This window comes from Perognathus longimembris, chromosome 9, assembly GCF_023159225.1.
Source record: "Perognathus longimembris pacificus isolate PPM17 chromosome 9, ASM2315922v1, whole genome shotgun sequence".
Taxonomy (NCBI): Eukaryota; Metazoa; Chordata; class Mammalia; order Rodentia; family Heteromyidae; genus Perognathus; species Perognathus longimembris.
The window spans coordinates 49,718,963-49,740,404 of record NC_063169.1 but is presented as its reverse complement, the minus strand read 5'-3'; the positions used below and the strand labels follow the sequence as shown (position 1 = coordinate 49,740,404).

General features: G+C 36.9%; 1 protein-coding gene across 10 annotated transcripts in view; it reads left to right on the top strand.

The window, feature by feature from the left end:
- Positions 1-18,350, top strand: part of Epb41l2 (erythrocyte membrane protein band 4.1 like 2) — a 171,839-nt gene extending 153,489 nt beyond the window's left edge. For all 10 annotated transcript variants that reach the window (XM_048354080.1, XM_048354079.1, XM_048354078.1 and 7 more), the window contains 5 exons: positions 1,255-1,377; positions 3,496-3,594; positions 5,315-5,395; positions 8,352-8,464; positions 17,112-18,350. In XM_048354080.1, the coding sequence (XP_048210037.1) occupies positions 1,255-1,377; positions 3,496-3,594; positions 5,315-5,395; positions 8,352-8,459 (411 nt within the window). In that variant the 3' untranslated portion in view covers positions 8,460-8,464; positions 17,112-18,350. The remainder of the gene's footprint in view (positions 1-1,254; positions 1,378-3,495; positions 3,595-5,314; positions 5,396-8,351; positions 8,465-17,111) is intronic.
- The last annotated feature ends 3,092 nt before the right edge of the window (positions 18,351-21,442 follow it).

The following is a 21,442-nucleotide window of genomic DNA, read 5'->3' as shown; positions in this document are numbered from 1 at the left end:
ATATATACTATTAAAAAATTGTCAGTTTGAGAATGTATGCTTCTGTTGTCATGACTGAATTTGACTTTTTGGCGCATTCTCCCTTTAACTGAAGATTTTTAGAACTGACAGCAGGCTCTGATTACTATGATGCTTCTGAAGGCAGCAATCCGGTATTGATGAGACATTTTTTTCTTGAGTACCATGTGATTTCTCCTTTTAAGCTTCCAAGGGTCATGTGGTTTGGTTAAGAGCCTTTGACTTCAGTAGAAAGGTACCCACTCTTCTCATTCTGTTGTTACATCAGTTTTGGATTATCGGCAAGTCCATTATATGTTTTGTGAATTACCTATATCTCTCCAAGAAAGTTCCGGATTCCTCTTAGGTTAAGTCTTGATGATAGGTTCACTGTCTCTTATTTAAGAGTTGGTTAGATTGAGGGATGATTTACTTTCACAGAAATGTCTCTTGAGAGAGTTCATCCACATTTGCTTTCTTGGATAGGGTAGAAAATCTTGAAGTCACTTTGTTTTGGAATAATTAAATGAAATTTTACTGTTACTTCTTAGCATTAACTCTAAAGTTATACTTCAGAGAAAACACTTAGGAGTATTTGAACACTTTGAACTATTATTTTATGAATTTAATATGTAGCTATATATATAGTGGTTCCTTTTTAAATAATTATAACTGTTGGAAATCTTCTCTCAAAGTACTGTAAGGTTTTGGTAGTACTGTAGTCTAGTATACTAAACACAAGTTCAGTAAACTACAATGTTGTTAAAGTGATTGAACCTTTCCTTTCTTGGTTTAAATTATCCAAAGCATTAATACAATACCAATGGAGTAATTTCAGATAAAACATTGTAATTAAAAAACACAAAAGAAATATTGAACGTTTTAGATGAACATAATTCAAAACAATCACTTAAAATGTCCTTTTTGAAGATGCTGTCTTCTTGAAAGAACAAATCTTAGCCTACCCAACTCATAAGCTATTTAAGAACCATAAGCCTTCACACAGCTATAGTTTTTTTTAATTGCAGTAGAAATTAAGGGAAGTCATTTTCTACAGCTCATTCTATTTTCACTTCAATTTATAATACATTTGAAGTAATGCTTTTCTCATATCTTTTGTTTAGTTACTACTTTTACTCTTTTCTGCATGAGTGTGTGTTTGCATATGGGTTTTTTAAAATTTGCTTTGAAGGTTCCTTTAAGCTTTTTTACTTTATTACCACCACAATTTATTTTTCCCCTCCCTTTTCACCTCAGCCACCAGTGGTAAAAACAGAGATGGTAACAATTTCTGATGCCTCACAAAGGACAGAGATCTCTACCAAGGAAGTCCCCATTGTCCAAACTGAGACCAAAACCATCACATATGAATCTCCACAGGTACAAAAGCTGAAGATTTCAAGTGCTTGAGTTTCTGTTTTGCTTATAGTATGAATGCTTCCATTTTTATTATCTTCTCCTGTTTTATGTGTTTTTGACTTAGTAGTTTTTCACATCTCCTTTCTAATTGCTCCCACCACACCACTTGCTTTGTTTTTCTTAGATTGAGGCAGAGAGCTGCAGTCAAATTGGTAGCTGAGTATTTATAAAAGTACTGTATATATTGTTATTTAGGGGAAATGATATAAATCTTGTTCTTATTATTGTAAGGCCTTTGTGTCAAGTGTTTTTATGCGTGTGAGAATGCACGTGGGAAACATAACATCTTGCAGAATTTTCTGTATCATATATTTTGTAGATGAGTAAGTAGTACATAGATCCCTACTGGACCTGCATGAAAATAGGCCACATTAGCTCATAGCTTGCAACACATGTGTATACTTCTTCCTTTGGATTTTTTTCTTGAGACATATGTAGTGATTCACATGTCTAAAGTCATGTGTGCTCCTGTTGTCATGAATGGATTTGACTTTTGTCTCATTCTCTCACTCTTCAATTAAAGATTTTTAGAACTGATGGCAGGCTGTGATGTTCTGAAGGCAACATCTGGTAGTGATTACACATTTTTTAATCTATATGTCAGATTTGTATGTTTTCAATCTTTAGACTGGTTCTGTAAAGATGGAAAATTAAAAAAAAATCACTAAAATCTCTAACCTTAAGAGTAACATCAAGGGGAAAGTCTTATTCATTTAAAAATGAGTGTTAAAAATTTCATATAATAAATAGTTTCTCCACTGAGAATTTTGTGATGGGATTATACCATCTATGAGGATGGCATAGATACAGTTACCCAGAGCACTGACAATCCTAGCTGGTCTATACTATAGTTCCAGTCAGTTTTTTTTTTGTTGTTGTTTTTCGTTGTTTTTTTTTTTTCCCCCCTTGACCAGTCCTGGAGCTTGGACTCAGGGCCTGAGCACTGTCCCTGGCTTCTTTTTGCTCAAGGCTAGCACTCTGTCGCTTGAGCCATAGTGCCACTTCTGACCTTTTCTATATATGCGGTGCTGAGGAATCGAGTCCAGGGCTTCATGTATATGAGGCAAGCACTCTTGCCACTAGGCCATATTCCCAGCCCATCAATATTTTTTTTTAAGATGTAATGTGTGTAACACTTTTCAAAGTGAATTTAGTCTTGTAACCATGAGTACTTAAATCCTGCATAAGCATAAACAGGCCATGTTATGAATAGATATAAGGAGGCATTATTACTCCTGTGTCTGTGTGATATGTGCCCTAAAGAAGTACAGGTACATGACCAAGTCTGAGGGAATTTTTCACTAAATGGAAGGTGGTATCGTCCAGTTAGTTCCTTGTGTCAGTATAAGGAATATGTTTGGTGATTTGAACATAGATGAATAGGTTGTTGTCTCATTTTTTGTTCTGGTAAACACTAAGATCTTCTGCCTCTTCTGTCAAAGCAAACAAAATGAGACCTGTGTTAATATGTGCAATTTATGAATGGTATATAGAGTATATATACATATATGTATAATGTTAAAATATTTGCACCCATATATACTCACAAACCATTATAAATAGGAAAAATGTTTAAAAAATATATTAGAGATAGGTGAATAACAAATCTTTGCAGATTGTGTGTCCTAGTCAGGTCTGTTGCTTAGTAATCTGAGAAAATGCTTATCTATTTTTACCCACCTGTGCTTTAAAAAAAAAAAAAGACAGAACAAACTCAGCACTTCTGGTCACTCTGGCAACTCCTCCCCCTGGCTCTCTGGTTTCTTTTTCTAGCCTCCACAAATGTTCCTCAGACATATTCTCTTGACTTCCATGTAGCTTTCTGACTGTCTTTTACTTCCATTCTCTTCCTCTTCGTACGCACAGAGTTTGCTTCTCTTTGTTCAGTTAGCTGTTTGCCTCTCTTCTGCTATCCACTCTCTTGGACTCTTAAATTACCAATACTGACACACAGTGCACAAGCAGTTAGCATCTACTACTGACTGCCTAAGTTTTAGAAGATGCATATTCGGTGGGATGGGATCTTCTCTGACATGGAAGTTAAACATTACTTTGTATTTTTCCCCCAACTATCCAAAGATTGATGGCGGGGCTGGTGGTGATTCGGGCACGTTACTGACTGCACAAACCATCACATCTGAGTCCGTGTCGACAACGACAACCACACACATCACCAAGGTAAAGCATTCCAGGGGACTCGGTACATTGCAAACAGAATCTATTCTGACTTGTTTCTTTGCTCCTGTACAGACTTCCAAGTAGTACACAGACAGTGCTAGTGGAATAAAAATGCCTTTATTTGAAGTACGCAAGGAATTGGGCTATATTGACAAATATATTTTAAGTCAAATTGCAGCTTTATAAAGTACAAGGGGGTAAAAATACATTATGAATAACTTTACTTAAGGTAGCTACAAGAGCAGAGATTTTATAATACTGGTTAAAATTTCCCTCACTTGTATTGCTTTGGAGCATTTTCCCAGATAACTCTAAATGTTTGACACCACATAACCAGCGTGAGCCTGGCTAGGCAGTGCCAACCTCACCTGGGATTTTAAACATACACCACAGCTTACCCCAGACCTATAGAAACTTGGTATTGATTAAAGAAGCTTCAGGTGCTTATGATTCCGGCTTATGTCATCAAATTTCTAATTCATCTTGTTTTCCAGTATTCTTTTTTCTTCTACTTTTTAACATTTGATTAGTGCTGAATAATCTTGAATGCATCTGCAATAAGAATTAGTACGGTCATCAGGGTAAAATTAATGGATAAAGCAGTGATTAAATTAATTATTCTTTTTTGGGTGGAACCAAAGCCTTTTGATTGGAAGTCAAAAATACTGTCTATACTAAAAGAATATGAGCCTCATCAGTAGTAGATTGAGATATATAGGAACAGTCATCCTTTATCATCCCATGTTTCAGCAACAATAACTAAGCAAAACCAAAACAAAACAATAGGACAGTAAGAAAACTTGTGAATTAAAAAATTCCATATAAACCAATGCTGCCATTGAGTCTATTTTAAAACATAGACAATTGCTATAGCTAGTAATAAGCTTGCTTTCTTTAAATAAAATATCATCATTATGACTTAGTGTGTAAACTTCCCAGCATTGTGGAGGTTAGATGTGTGTTTTCACTGAATTGTGTGGTGTCTGCTCCTTGTTGTTTTCAAGGTCATGGGCAGTGGATCTCCATTGTGCTCCAGGGCCTCCAGGGCCTCCTTCCTCCCAGTCTCTTAACACAGCCTCTCTGCTGCTGTGTCCCCTGTCAGCATGTACAACCCCTGTGGAAATGGTAGATTGATCAAACATTTAACGAAAATCTCAACTGTCTTCTCTGTCTTAACCAAATCTAAGTCATCTCATTCTTTATTTCACTAAATAAAATGAATGAACCCTCCAAATCAATTTGTATGACTGCTTGAATTATGACTGCTTGAATTTTCAAGCAGTCAAAACTATGTCAGTTTCCTAAACCTAAAATCTATCTAAATTTTTAGAATCGCTTATGACTACAAGTAGTGAATAACTGATTTTTTTTTTCTTTTCAAAAATTGACGAACAGGGAGTGAAGAAACTCAGGAAAGTTTCTGACTATCTCAAAGGAACGACTTGGATTAACTGGCAGTTGTCCCATCTTAATTTAATTTGAATTTTGATACATTAATTTTAGGGTTACTTTCACCTGAGAAATACTCATGGCGATGCTCTTTTTTTAACAATAGGATTCTCTGTTGAACTTAAAAATTAAGCAAAGAAAGTTTCTGCAGTCTAACATATGAATGTGAATGGCCTTTCGGTTATCAGAAGGTCCCATGGGTTTCTTGTTTCTTTTCTTTGGTCGTATACATGCTTTCATGAGCTGTTGTTGTTTTCCCCATGGCCTTTAGACTGTAAAAGGTGGAATATCTGAAACAAGAATTGAGAAACGCATTGTGATTACAGGAGATGCAGATATTGATCATGACCAGGTAAAGACCTTAGGTTCTAGTTATGAAAGTGATTTTATTTGTTTGCTCGATTTCACATGTCATGTATCATGTCACATCCCCATGTAAATGTCTTCTCTCAGTATATCCTGGATGAAGTCTAATTACTAAGTATAGGTAAAGATACTGTGTCCTTTCAGCTTTCTTAATTCTTTGTGGACATGAAACAGACTGCTATTTATTCCCACTGGCTTTACATGCAAAATATGAATATACTTAGGTATCCACATGAAACTGGTTTGAAGACAAGCCATAAAATATTTGAATATGAATGACAGTTTAATGACACTCATTTCCGAAAAAGAAAGAAAAAAACTTAAGTTTTTCCAAGTTATTTTTGTAGCATAAGAAAAATTGGGCTATTTGCTGCTACACTGTTTCCCTATTACTAGTATTGGGGTAGAGAAGGAAGACAATCTAAAGCAACTTTGAGAGTGAAAATTTGCATTGATTCTGATTTTTTTCATCATTTGAGCCATGATTCATTTTTAATATTGTTTGACAGAATATATGGCTTTTAGTAATGAGTGGAACTACAAGAGATTTGCAGAACAGCTTTAATTTTAGAATCCTGTCCTAAGTTATGATAAGAATGTTTTGTTTTGTTTCTGAGTGATTTTAAAAAGAAATGCTTACTTTGAAATAGGTTCTCTATATGTGACCATAGAAAAATAATTTCTTTGTGATTCAAAAGAAAATCAGTTCTCATTTTTATCTTTGTAAGCATGATTTTAAAACATATTTAGTAATGATTTTATTTTTTAAATTATTAATTAATTTTCCACCAGTGCTGGGCCTTGGACTCAGGGCCTGAGCACTGTCCCTGGCTTCTTTTTGCGCAAGGCTAGCACTCTACCTCTTGAGTCAAAGCACACTTCTGGCTTCTTCTGTTTATGTGGTACTGAGGAATTGAACCCAGGGCTTCATGCATGCTAGGCAAGCACTCTACCACTAAGCCACATTCCCAGCCCCTAGTAATGGATTTTTAAAAATTCTTTTAGTTATTAGAAGTTGGAGTTGGTCTGACTCTGAATTTTAACTTAGGTCTGGGGAATTACCTATGTAGAAACCAAACCTTCAATTTCCTACAGAGAGGCTTAATTCTGCTTTGGTCTGCTAGGACAAGATTCCTATAGTGTGCTTAATAGGAGCACCCCTTCATGGGCATGGTTACAAGTACAACTCTAAACCCATGCCCTTTCAGGCTTTAGAATGCCACTTTTGCAGCAGGATTGTTTCACAGGTTTGATTGTATATATTTTCTTTTGCTTATTGACAACTTTTACTTGGAAACTTAAATTTAGGTAGTACTGCTTGGGAAAGGCAAATATAAACAAAAATCTGCAAAAAAAAAAAAGCATTAGCTAATAATATTCCCAACTCATGACAAAAGATCTGCAATGCTGCTATAGCTTCAATTGTTGATGCGAAGATTCATAACTCCTTTGTAGGAGGTCATTCAGTTCTTGCATAGTTCAGGTCCAGTATCTGCATAAAGAAAGCACTTAACTTTTTCAGGTTTAATTGGAACATGGCTAGGCCCCGTATGTTTCCGTAGAAGCTTAGAATGTGTTCACTTTCTCCTTAAAGTCTGTAAGTAAATGATAGAACTATTTAAAATTGAGGAAATGGTTTCTCTGTCAAAAACTAATATAAAAGTTGGATGCTGGTGGCTCACACCTGTAATCCTAGCTACTCAGCAGGCCGAGATTTTGAGATCTGAGGATCATGGTTCACAGCCAGCCCAAGCAAGAGAGTCCATGAAACTCTGATCTCCAGTTAACAATCAAAAAACTGGAAGTGGCACTGTGGCTCAAAGTGATAGAGCACTACTAGCCTTGAGCAAAGAAAACCTCAAGAATAACACCCAGGGCCCCATAGGCTGTGTCAAGCCTCACAAACCACAAAACAAAAACTTATATCAATCATGTAGTAACCTTAATGCCATTGACATCTTTCTTGCCCCCTTGCCTGTATCCAAAGACATCTTAATGAAACCTTCATCTGAATGAGACAGAAAAAAAGAAAATGAGAGAAATAACCTTACACTCAGACATCAGCGAGACATTCTTTTATGGAAATGTTGCTTAGCATTTTTTTTCTTTCCCTTCCTCCTTCCTCTAGAGGTACTGGGAATTGAACTTAGGGCCTTGTCCAGTGTTCTACCATTTGAACCACCCCACCACATTCTGTTGCTTTTAGTTTGCTTTTCAGATAGGGTCTCATGCTCCTGAGTAGCTGGGACCACAGGTATATGCTATCAGCTTGGCAGACTATTCATCCTGTGTTCATCATGGCACTCTCAGACCCATAACAGTAAGGAATAAACTATGCTACAGTCACTCTTCTGAACATATTCTAATAAAACACTTTGATTTCTCAGTGTGTGACATATGGTTTGAGTTTTTTCACTCAAGGCTAGTGCTCTATCACTTTGAGCCACAGCGCCACTTCCAGTTTTCTGGTAGTTAACTGGAGATCAGAGTTTCATGCCTTAGCCTCGGCTGGCTTTGAACCATATCCTCAGATCTCTCAATCTCAGCCTGCTGAGTAGCTAGGATTTCAGGTGTGAGCCACCAGCATCCATCTTTTATACTAGTTTTTGACAGAGAAGCTGTTTGCTCAATTTTAAATAGTTCTATCATTTCATTACAGGCTTTAAGGAGAAAGTGAACACATCCTAAGCTTCTGGAGAAACATACAGGGGCAGCCATGTTCCAATTAAACCTGAATGAAACATGGTTCGTTGTAGGCATCTTCACTTCAAAGGGGCCCAGAAGAATGGGAAATAGGAGAAAATGAAAAGCATCCTCTGAAATGAGCAATGAGCCCCATTCTAATCTCCCTGCTTCTTTAAGTGAAGCAAGCCAGTTGAGTATGCATGCGTCTTGCCTGCCTATTCCTCAGCTCATGCTTTTTCCTCTTCTGACCCTGTTAGGCACTGGCTCAGGCGATCAGGGAGGCCAAAGAACAGCACCCTGACATGTCAGTCACAAGAGTGGTAGTGCACAAAGAAACAGAGTTGGCAGAGGAAGGGGAAGAATAAGAAAGGTAAGAGAGCCTTTGTTACTTACACCTTCCTTTTGAATGTTCTGTGATCCTGTGAAATGTAATTTATATCAGTGACAATTTTCTATAGTGATTTTTTAAACTATTATTGTCTCAAAGTACATCTCTCCCGGTCTATATAAGTAATTATAAACTCTATGGCCTATTAGGTGTGTAATGTCAGTAGCTACAGTTTTTAGAGGCTGCTGAAAACAGACATGTTATTAGAGTATATTAATGCTCACAATGATCCTTTGAGGAATCATTGTGAGCATTAAAGGTCCTCTCATTTGAGAGATTTTTAGTAGGAGGGGTATTAAGGAGATTAATTAAATTTGAAAAAATTACAGACATTAAAACTTGTGCATGAAAGAGTAAGCAAGAAAGGAATAGACTGCTTATGTAAAAGCTTGTGTAAAAGCTGAAAACTTAAGGGAAAAGAGGAAAGGATAAATGATAAAACTTAATACATCTGGCTAGAGAAAGTACAGTTAATGTCATGGATATAAAGAACTAAAATATATAACCAAGAAAATTTGTAGATTTTAGTTATAAAAGGAGTAGAATTGAACAGTTAAAACATGGAAACTATGTAAAATATAAATAAAGCTAGTTTTATTATTGCTCAGATCAACACAAAATAAAAATTCATAGACCAGTTTTCACCTGTAAATTTGGCAAAACTTCAATTTTTGACCAATGTTGAGAGAGTTATAGGAAGAAAGTATACATACATTACTGCTATACAAATGAATACTTCCTAGAAAACAGTTTGACAAAATAAGTTTCAAAACACCTTACACATGTCTACATTTAAACTACTTTTAGGAATTTATCTTAGCGATAAACATTTGTCACATTAAAATATATACTAGCAAAAATTTTTGAAGCAATCTTAACAGGCAATGGTTGGGCATTAGTTAATATAATGCTTCCATGTGATATCTAAAGACTAATGAAATCAAGAATTTAATTATTCTTTATTATACCATAGGGTTTTGAAAAGCAGGTCTTACCATGTAGGATATATGGTAAAACTACTTTTATGAATCAGTGTGGTGATGAGAGAACAAACTGTAGTACCATTAGTTTAGGGAAAATGTCTGAGTTTGAAGAATAAATCAGAATCACCTCAGTGTCCCAAAGTCATTTTAATATCTCTACCCCTACACTAGCTACAGTCTCTCTTGAAAATTTCCCTTTGCTGGTGGCTATCAGAGCTAGGAAGATTTTGTATGCCCTGCCTTATAGCTGCCCTGCCAGGATCCCAGAGAGGCAGTAGGTAAACCAAGGCAAAGAACAGAACCGGGACAATGTCTGAAAGTTAGAAAAGAGTAACTATTTACCATCTGTTTGTTACTTCCTTCTTTAGGCAGGTAAAACTGCCCTTCTAAATTGACCTCACTCTTTGGAATAACCTAAGCTTTTGATCAAACATTGAAAGTGGAGGAAGGGAGGACAAACACTGCTAGAGAACAATCTACAGAGGAAGGGCCTCCCACGCTTGCCTTTCTTAGCTGATGGTAGGCAGCTTAAAAGCCAGTGCAAACACTGTTAACAAGAAAAACATACTTCACAGAAGCACTTCACTCAATCTTTGTGGCTTTTTAAAATGTTCTTTCAAGGACTGTTTCCTCCTATCAGTTTATATCAGATATATTTGGATGTATATTTGATATAAATGTATTTATATCAAATATAAATTATATATAAATACATTCATATCAAATATATTTATTTACCCCTAAATGGGCACAAAATATTAGCAGCCTTACGTTGCTTGCAGTGATGTTATCACACTGCCCTAAAAGGAAGAGAGGTGTGCATGCTTTGGTAGTATGTTCTGTGTGGTCCCAAAAAGAATGAGCCACAGCACAGGAGTACACTTAACTCCACTTCAGTTGGCATTATGGGAGATCTGAATTTAGCCTTCAGGTGGCCTCTCAACTTACGTAGTAACAACTGACGCCCAGGCAGAAGAGGAACAACCTACTTTTTCATCTGAGAACAGTGAGCAGCCAGGAGACACAACAGGCTGAAGAGCAGTTACTTATCCATTCACTTGTTTCATTCATTCATTCATTCATTCATTCATTCATTCATTCATATATTTGTTCATTATATAAGTATGTGTATAATGCTCATTGGATTTCAGCTACTGTTTTAGCCCAGAAATAACAAGTGAGGTTTTTGATCAAGAAAAATAAATTGATAGTAGCTGAATAGTTTTAGTTTCTGAAGTACTATGCTCTGAATCTGGAGTGAAAACAAAAAAGAGAGATGTCTAAATGAGAATGGGATGTCAGAGATGTTTTCTCATGGAAAATTTCATGGAAACCTTCATGAAGCTTCAAGATATGTAGGAGGTCGGGAACACTGAACCTAATAATAGTTCAGGACCAGTTTAGGGTCAAGTGTGGCTGATCACAGGGCCCTGTAGAGAGTAATGGGAATGAAAGTAAAGGGAGTAGGGAAGACAGAATAGAATCACACATCACTCCTAGGTTTTTGACTTGAGCAAAGGAGTTCATGATTGCATCTATTATTTGAATTATGGAATACAGGGGCTTCTTTTTCCTTCTCAAGGAAAGGTGATTCTGGAGGAAGTTTTTTTTTGTTTTTAAGTGAATCTATAAGAAACACTTTCTTTTTTTTTTTTTTTCAAATTTTTATTATCAAACTGATGTACAGAGAGGTTACAGTTTCATACGTTAGGCATTGGATACATTTCTTGTACTGTTTGTTACCTTGTCCCTCATACCCACTCCCCTTTACCCTTTCCCCCCCTGAGATGTTCAGTTCCCTTGCACCAAACAGTTTTGCAAGTATTGCTTTTGTAGTTGTTTGTCTTTTTTTACCCTGTGTCTCTCAATTTTGGTATTCCCTTTCAATTTCCAAGTTCCAATACCAGTATACACGGTTTCCAATATACTCAGATAAGATTACAGATATAGTGTAGGTAGAACCACAGGAAGGTGATACAAGAACATTATCAATAATAGAAGCTACAGATACACATGGGACGTTGAAAGTAGTTACAACTGTGATAGAACAATTGTCTCCATAACATGGAGTTCATTATAAGAAACACTTTCTATCTCTATCTCTGTCTGTCTGTCTGTCTGTGTGTATATGTCTCTCTCTCTGTCACACACACACACACACTCTGATTGGAAGTTGTTGATTGGAACATTGTTGAGGGAATGTAATAGAACAAGTTTGCTGGATTCAACTTGACTTCCTAGTAATGTGATCTGGGCAGATTATTTTTCTCTGCCTCAGTGTCGTCATCTGCAAGCGAGGGTTAGTAATTGAATTTACAGGAGGGTTCATTTACAAGGCAAGTTGTAAGCCTTCTTGTGACTTGCAGAGTTACATATAGCCATTTGGTTGAATAGTCAAGTCTTGCAGGAAAGATGTTTGACATATGTGTGCAGGAGTGAGGGGTCTGCAAGCGTGTGGAGTGATGGATCCTACAGTTTGCAAGGTGTTACTGGGATTAGCTGAGAACTGAAGCCTAGGGAACCAGAAGTAGAAGGGGAGCAGCAAAGGTGGTAGGTAAGACAAGAAGGTCACATAAGCTGTGAGGAAAGACAGCTCCAAGAGCGTAATCAAGTAGTTAAAACCTCATAGAGAATGAGCCTGATCTTTGGGATTGCTGGAACAATCTTAGTCAGATGGTCAGGAAGGAGCCCTGAATGGCTGAACACGACTTTACAGGCAGAGTCTTCAAGAATCCCCAAATAGTGACCAAGCCTTTTGCTTTCCGTCATCTCTTCCTGTATTCATCTGAGAATATGGAGAGAAATAGATTTCATGAAGCAGGTTGAAGTGGTGGTAGTGTTATTAAAAGCTAGTAAACTGTTGTACCTTGAATCCTAGTCCCAAAGTACATAGTTAAGTAGCTCTAAATTAGAAGCATCACTTTTTGTGTTATTGTGCATACAGTAACACTACAATTTCTAAACAAAATGGTACTGTGTTCAGGCCAACATTTCAAAGTCATAGTGTTGTTCAGGGCTGAGAAACAGGAACTCAAAAGTCAAACAGGAAATTAGCATTAACTGTCTAGCCAACTTAATTTGCTGGCTGAACTGAGCCCAAACTAGTCACAAGCTGTTCATTTACATGTTGACCCTGGGGGACAGTACTCTTTCTTTACAGAGAAGTATATACCTGTTGGCTTCCAAAGGAACGCTGCTTATCAGGAACCCTATGGTAGAGAACTCTCTGAAACTTCATGCAAAGTATTCAACCAGTAAGGGCCCTTGAATGGCGTAGCACCTTTAATTAGATGCAGTTTAGCTACATTGATCTAGTCCCACATTGCCCCAAAGAAGAGGACTCATGCTAGGAATGGGACTTCAGTAGCCAGAGTGCTGAGTGGCATTCTATAGTCAGAGTATTTTTGTTCATTTAGCCACAGTTCTGGTTTATAATGTATAATCCATACTTAACAGTGTGATTGTGCAAACTCAGAATGAACCTTATACATGAAAAGCTGAGTAATTGCTTATAATTAATTCCTGTCAGTTCATATTGACAAAGGAAAGATGTTCAGACTTCTATAATATGAGATAGAATTAAAGAAAAAAAAAGAAGGAAAAGGAAGATCTCTTGAAACTTTTACAGCACTTAACCTGAAGATCAGTGCCTATTGTTCAGTTTGGTTGGGATATGTGATCAATTAATTAGATCCAAAATGTAGTCTATGAAAGGTTACCAAATATTATAGATACAAAAAAGGAAAGGAAACATTTTGTTTGTATATCAAAGACATAAGTAATTCCTTCTGTATCTTTTTGCCTCCCCAGTTTACGAAGTATGTGCTTAGTATTTAAGAACATGTTTCTGTGTTTTAATGCAAGAAGAATAAAAATATTACATGATATATAAATAACAAAGCTTAATACAGGGGTGGTGTACACTTGTAATCCTAGATACTTAGGAGGCAGAGATGAAAGTTGAGTATTTCAGTTTGAGGCCAGCCCATGCAAAAAGTTAACAACACATTGTTGTTAATTGAAAGCCAACTCAACACACAAGCAAGGTGCAGTAACATATACCTGTGGTTCCAGCCTCTCAGGAGGTGGAGGTGGTAGGATTGTGATTCTAGTGGATCCAGGACTGACCTTAGCAAAGGGGTGAGAGCCTACCCAAGGCCAAACTGAAGCAGAAATGGCTGAGAGCACAGAGGGCTGGAGGTGTGGCTCAGTAGTGGGGACTTGCCTAGCAAGTCCAAGCCCCTGAATTGAAACCCCATACCACTAAGACAAAACAAAGCTTTACAGCTTCATACAGTAAGTTACTCCTTATATATCTAGAACAATACGGAGTCTGAGTGTTCTGTTCTGATTCTTCACTATCTAATTAAGAATACCCAAATACAGTTTACTTAATATTTTTTGAAGAATGAGAAAATAAATGCATTTATCATTCAAAATGAAAGTTATTAATTTGATTCTGAAAGCTGTTTAGAATACTAGGGCATATCAAGTTATTATTTGTAATACTGTCAGAAAAAGTACACTTTCTAGCATTTACTGTGAATAAATAGATGCAAATAAAATTTGAGTTTATATGGGTAACTGTGTCTTTATATTTAGATCATCAAATTTGAAGGTTTTCCTTTTTATATCAAAATCTATCTTCAGTTTTTTGTGAATTAGTTTCCTGTTATGACTTAGAAACAGGTAAGTTTAGCTTTCCTTTACAAACTTATAACTCATTACAAATTGGAATTTTTATTTTCAATGAAAATAGATCTAAAGAAATAAAGTGACAGAGCCTAGAGAAAATGGAGAATAGAATCATGTTCCCTGGGCTTTCAGGGACTACTGACAACAGGAGCTCCTCACGGTCTTTATTTTTCTTCTATCTTAGTCGCATATTTATTTATTTATTTTATTTTTACTGATAGGAAAACTAACAAAAGGGTAGGACTTAGTTGCATATTTAAACTATTATCTCCAAACTATTATTTCAGTAGGCCAAGAGTTCTATCTTTTTAATATAAGATAGGCAAAATGGCAGGTTTGTTAAACATGTGGTTCATATTCACTAAGAGCAGAAATATTAGTTCTTGAAGAGCTAGGGCAGGTAGCTGACTGAAGGTCTCAGATACTTCCCAGTACTGTTTGATTGGTAGCTTTGTCCATTTCCTCTCGTCCCTCCACCCTGACATTTCCCTCCCTAATTGCTAGCCTAAAAAATAGTTTGTGTTTTCTCCATTGATTTCCTCTGCCTAGGATCAAACAGAATTAATAATGAGTAATGAAATGGCCTAAGGCAGAAAACAGGATTAGAAACAATGAACTTGATTAATCAATCTGTCCTGAATAATCACGATGCTATATTATTTGTGATACATCTAAATGATAGGGAGGATCTTTCTTTACCCCTTCTAAATATGACCTATTTTATCTAGCTAAAAGACTGCACTCAAATTGACTTGAGATCAATGTCTTTTGTTTTGTTCTGTTTTTTTTGGCCAGTCCTAGGCCGTGAACTCAGGGCCTGAGCACTGTCCCTGGCTTCTTTTTTGCTCAAGGCTAGCACTCTGCCACTTGAGCCACAGCACCACTTCTGGCCATTTTCTGTATATGTGGTGCTGAGGAATCGAACCCAGGGCCTCATGTATACGACACAAGCACTCTTGCCACTAGACCATATTCCCAGCCCAATCAATGTCTTTTGGATAGGACTTTAATTACCACTTTCCACTCAACTCTGTAATTACTTATAATTGTCAAATTTCCCAACTCTCAGAAATCCTTTTCACTTTTAGGAACAACACACCATTCTTATTTTTTAGTCCTTTTTCTTGTCTATATAATACCCTTGATTGTGGGCTTTCCCAAGCCTATGTCTTTTGTTTTTTTCTTATCTGTCATGAAAGTTAGTTTGGATTTTACTTAGATTTCTTTGTGCTGCCTCCAAATCTACACTGCAGTCCTAATGAGCCCATTGTTCTTTTTTTCTTATGTTGTAGAGGATGAACTTCATAATCATCTCTGATATTCCTTTTTTATCACTGTATGATGACTCCTTTTCATTTGTGCCTCTCAACTTGTGGCAGCCACTCAAACCTGGGTCCTTGAATCTAGTGATTAACACTTGGCCTTTGCTATTTCTTCATCCAGGCTTCTAACTAGGGTTCCTGCCTCTATTACTTTCTGCCTGTAACCTATTTACTACACTGCAGCTACAGCAATGTGTTAGAAATATGAATCAGGACACAACAAATATATCCTCAGAAACAGGGGAGAAACCATTGCAAACACCTTTCCTGGGCTGTGCCCTATATGAACTGTCAAGCCCATTGCCTCTTAGACCTACCTTGCCTCTCTCAGGATCTTACATTCTAGTATGGATCACAGCAGTAGACTGCCAGCTACTCTTTTTGTGTAGATGCTCTTTGTGAATTTATTCAAAGAATAGACCTAATATTTCTTGCGTTACCATCTGTTGCTCACTGTACCTACACTTAACTGTATAATAATATCTTCTTTTATTTTTGTACACTTAAACTCAGGGCCTTGTTTTCAATTTGCTTAAAAAAAAAATTATGGCTGGCATTCCACCACTTGAGCTATACCTCCAGTTGAGGCTTTTTCCTGATTAGTTTGGTTTTGAATTTCATCTTCATCTCATCATCCTGAGTCACTAGGATTAGAGACGTGAGTCACCAGCACCCACAACCAACTTCTTCCCCTTCATTCCTGCCTTAATCCTCCCCATATAACGTCTTTTCACTTAGTATCATAATGCTGTATGCTTTTTACTTCCATCATTTCCCTTCCCCCGAAACATCCTTTTCTGTTCACTGCAGCGAAGTGAAAATGCACGTTGGCTTTCTCCCTCTCTGAGTTTATATTGTTCGTTTGTTTAGCTGGCTTGCAGGCATTTTACCTCTCAAGCCACATTTCCATCCCTTGGCTTGTTTTTCTTATAGTAATTCTCCCTTACCCGAGGGGAATATTCAAAACTGGATAGTACTGATCCTGTATATGCTGTTTCCTCCCATTCCCTTTTCACTTAGAAAGGCACTTTATAGCTTCTCTGTGGGATATCTAAATCATCAGCATTAGAACTGACTTTGGGGATATTATTAAGAAAATAAGGTTTCTTTGAAAGGGAGGTGCTGCACTACTATGACAGTTGATCTGGTAACTTGAGACAGCTGCAAGTGCCCAATGGGAAGGCAGCATGTGCAGCAGGCATACAGTAGACCGAGGATGATGCCTACACTGGGTGGGGTAGGGTGTGATTTCATCCTCTTACAGAAGTCAATTTTAAACCTAAGAAATGTTTATTTGTGGAATTTCCCATGTAGTATTTTTGGCCTACAGTTGTCTATAAATAATGGAAACTGCAGAAGGGAAAACCAGAGAGCAGGAAGCACATTACTATGTAAATGGGTTCTGATTTGTGTTACTTAAATCTTAGTGTACTTAATTGCCAGTTGCAGTGTGTTTGTCAATTGTCTTGAAGTTTTAAGGCTCTCAAGTTTGGAATACCCTCATTCTTGTATGTTGGTAGTGTATTGTTTACGGTAGACCTACATGCATATAACTTGATTGTTTGAAACATTTTTTTAAAAAAATCTCTTTGAAATATTTAAACCTTGTCTCTTTTTTTCCTCTCCTAGAAAATCACTTTATAGACAACATTAAGCTTTGTGAACCTGAAGAATTTTGACCATTCCGAGTCTTAATGCCACATCACTACTCCAGCAAATTTGTGCTACAACTGGTAACAATGACCAAGAGCCTGAAGAATTAAAATGCCAACACCAAACCTTACCTTAACAGCTCTGGTCTATACTATTCTCGTGCATTTTTAATATTTTATTTTATAACCACTTCTTAATATTCTTGTTTCTTACTTTTTTAATTAAGGGATTTTGTTTTTGTTTCCTCTTTACTTTGTATACAACCACCTGCTTTTTATGACTCATTTACCCCGATGACAGTGAACAAAGCCAGCCCAAGCTGGTGAGGTGCTGTTCACTTGAACAGGTGCTGTTATGCAGAAAGGAACCTCTGTGACTAATTTAAAAGAGTGGTTTTCCTTCTTCCATCTTTTTCCATCGAATTCTTACAGTAAATATTTACAGATTTTTCAGATTACAGTAAATATGCTGTATAAGAAAATATTAATACCAATTAAAAGCATTTCTTACATCTTTAAATTTTTCTAATGTTTGAAAATTTTACTAGGGATGTTTTTTATATTGAACCCTTTTGACTTTCCAGTCCTGTGACTTTTTACTTTGAGTAGAGAGTCAGAGAATCTCCAGACTGGAGAATTAAGACGCTTATGACCATGCACTGTGTTCGAGGACTTTATCAGACCACAGTGCCAGTACTTCCCACATGCCATTCACACCATTCCAGAATAGGAGGGAGGAAAAGAGAAACTGTCCTCCCTTCTACTAAAATGTTCCGGCAGCTTAAAACCTTAGTGCTTTCTTTCTTAACACTTCCAAATTTCCATACTTTCTCCATCATTTGAACATTGGGTAGAAAACCTGCTTTGTATTAAACCTCTTTGTCTATATGTAAAACTGACCTCCTGTGATTGAGCAGGTCTATCTCTTTCAGATAGCTGGAAGATCTACATGGGTTTGAGGATGCTGAGGAGAAGAGAGGAATAGGGGGTTGTGGTGGGATTTTTGTTTGTCTAAGAAAGTGATGCTGTTTAAAGCTGACACCAGAGACCTAATAGGAACTTCTTATTAACTGTATTGAACATTTTCCCCTTGCTTTTGACCCTGTGTATAGTTATAATGCCAGATTAGATTTATAGCTGCTTCAAGTTGTATTAAATGATATTTTGCTTTCTGTAATACTGTTATAAAATAAAGTTTGTTTATTCTCTAAATGTATCCTTTTTCTTTTTATAAAAATAAATCAGCATGATAGTTCCTATGAGAAGCCCTAGGATTGTAGGATGTTGGATTGGACACTGTTAACGTTTTAATTCCCTTTTCATCTCTGTCATAGAACTTGATGGTACTGCCAGCATCATCTATTTAGATAATGAAAGCCATGCTGAAAGTTTGTAATCTAAAGTTCTGTGTGCAAGGTTCCTTCTGGCTGGTTCCATCCTAGCTTGTACAAGTTCTCTGAGGCATGTTTTGGCTTGTTTTCTTTACATTGTCTGTGTTTGGCTTTCAGTGAGTATTTTAGCTATTCCCTCTGAATCCTGTTTCTCTGCTTCACATCCTGCTTCACTTTGTGTCCACTGCAACTTAAAGCTGAGGACTGCATCAAGTGGAAAGAGCTGGCTTAATACAGAGCTTTTGCCAAAGCACATCTGATTTGTGTGTGAAGTTCTGTTTTCCTTTAAACATTCTACAGCAAATGGCCAACAGGGTATATTTCTTTTGAAATGTTATATATTTCTTCCTGTAGATTTAAAATGAGTGCAGTGAATATAATTGGCACAAATGTCATTGTTGGGATTTGTTCCCACTAAATTATATCTCAGCTTGTCAGAAGCCTTTCTCACTTTATAATTGTTGCTTCTATCGCAGCAAGCCAAGCCTTAGAGCTATTATGGAACCAATGCAGTTCTGTAAATCTATGTCTCATTAGAACGCTTGCATGTGTAACATGCACATTTAGATCATAGCCTGATTTTTCTCTGGTATTCTTCCATATATCAAATGGCATTGGCAGTGAAGACAACAAAGCTTGTCTTTGCAATACCTGTGAGCTCTAGGCAATGCAGTGTTCAGTTAAGATTACATTTTATTAAGCCTACACAGCTCTTAAGCATCAAGAGCATCTTTGGGTCATATTAACCAATGAGCCATTTTGAATAATGTTGGTAAGTAGCCATGGGTGACATTCTCAACAAAGCACAAATGATTTCTCACGGTGTCATAATCTCACTTGACATTAGGCTTCCAAATCCCTGATAGAATAAACAGGGAAGCAGATCAATGAGTGAGATATTGAGATAAAATCTACTAGACAGTATGTGTGCAGGTAGGAACATAGATATAGGTAAAGATCTCAGAAGTTCTAGTTTGAACTAAGGGCATCACACTTGGTAGGCAGGTACTCTATCAATTGAGATGCCCCCAGCCTTTTTTACTTCAATTGTTTTTCTGATGTGGCCTCCCATGTAATTGGGATTACACACATTACCACATTTTTGACTTATTTTCCTCACCTCTCTCACTAACTTTTTGCTCAGGCTGGCTTAGAGACACAATCCTTCTTATTGCCACCTTCCTGGTAGCTAGAATTACAGGTATGAATCACTATGCTCAAAAATTTTTGAGTGTATGTTTCCTGCTTTATTTGGCTTGTCATTCATGCACAGCTCTATGCCATTGTTTAAATCAGGTGGGGAACATCTGACCCAAAGGGCCTATAAGGCCCACAGAATTATTTGATAAATGGTAGAACAGAACTACTTGCTTCTCATTGGCCTGTTGATAATTTTATATGGCTCTTAATCATGTTGTAAATATTCCAATGGCACTAAAAGGGTTCCCCATGCTTGATAATTTCTGATAAACACAGTAGCCATTAAATTATACAGTCAGAAGGTAAGAATATCTTGAGCATGCTTTGGAAGTTTTTCTTCTTAGGAAAAATCACAAAACGGATCCACCAAATACGTTTTAACATTATGAATTCTGAAGATTAAACATAAATTCTGGTTTCTCAGATTCAGTTTTGCCAAAGAACCTTAGAAAGGGGGGAGGGAGAAGGGGAGCTATGGTATGACCCAGGAGCTAACTGACCATTCTCGGTAGATGGTTAGACAAATTGTTCACAGTGCCTTCAAGCAGATGGTAACGAAACCCTAGAACTTTTCTCAGTGGAAACTAACATGTTACTGTGTTCATACATATATATATATATATATATATATGAAAACATTCACAAACATGCATTTACTGGAGATCCCTTACACTCATTTTGCTCAACAGAGACAAAATAGATCTTGCTTTAAACTACTTGATTAGGCTTATTGTAGAACACGTTGGTATTTCAAGATCATTGCTACAAAGCCGCTGAGCTGACATGCAGGCATCCACCAGAGTTCAACGTGCCTATATTTGGGAGAAAAAAATGGAGCAAACCATGATGACTGAACCTCAGATTTGTCTAGCAGCTGCCTGAGATGGGAAGATGAGGTGTCCTTTCACACCTCCTGTTAAAGACAACATTTTTATACAAGCTGACTCCATCTGGGGCTAAGAAGATCCCTCTCAGGACTGAAAGAATAGTGTTATTCTTTCCATATGGTATGTGTTCTGTTATAGATTACCTGAGTCTAAAAAGCAGGCATTTTCATTTTAATCGAATACTACAAAACAGAGAAACTAAGGTTGTCAGTTGATAATTGGGTGATACTATGCAAGAAATGCAAACAAGCTGGATAGGCATAAAGAATTAGTGTGTGGTTGAAGGGAAGAAACAAAATCCTCCACTGAGCACACATTCTGCCTTCTGGCATGGTTGTTCACAGCACTTTTTGTGTGACTGTGTCACTACCGAAACTCCTACATGTCTTGCTGGTGATTGGACTTCTTCCTTCATAAAATGAATCACCCTAATAATCTGTTAAACTCATGTAAAAAGATTGCAATATAGTTGACTTTAGGAAGTATTAAGTGTGATTTATCATTGGTAGCTAGGAAAAAATAAAAATATGTGTGTACATATATATATTTCAGTTAGCATATTAAATTTTTTTTTTTCAGTTACCTATGTTGGCTTTTCAGAGTTTCCATCAAAAGAGAAGAAGGTTGCTAGAGACATGTTGACTTCTTTCCCCTTTTCCTTTCCCTAGTATTAAATTGTCAGTATATCCAGTCGGCCTCATGTTGAGACTTCGTTATTGTGTGCCTTGATGATATGTGAAACGTTGATGATATGTGAAAGCAGTTGGAGAAGGAGAGATGCAGGTTTGAAAACTCAGGCATGGTGTCATGAAAGAATTGCTGGCCTGTAG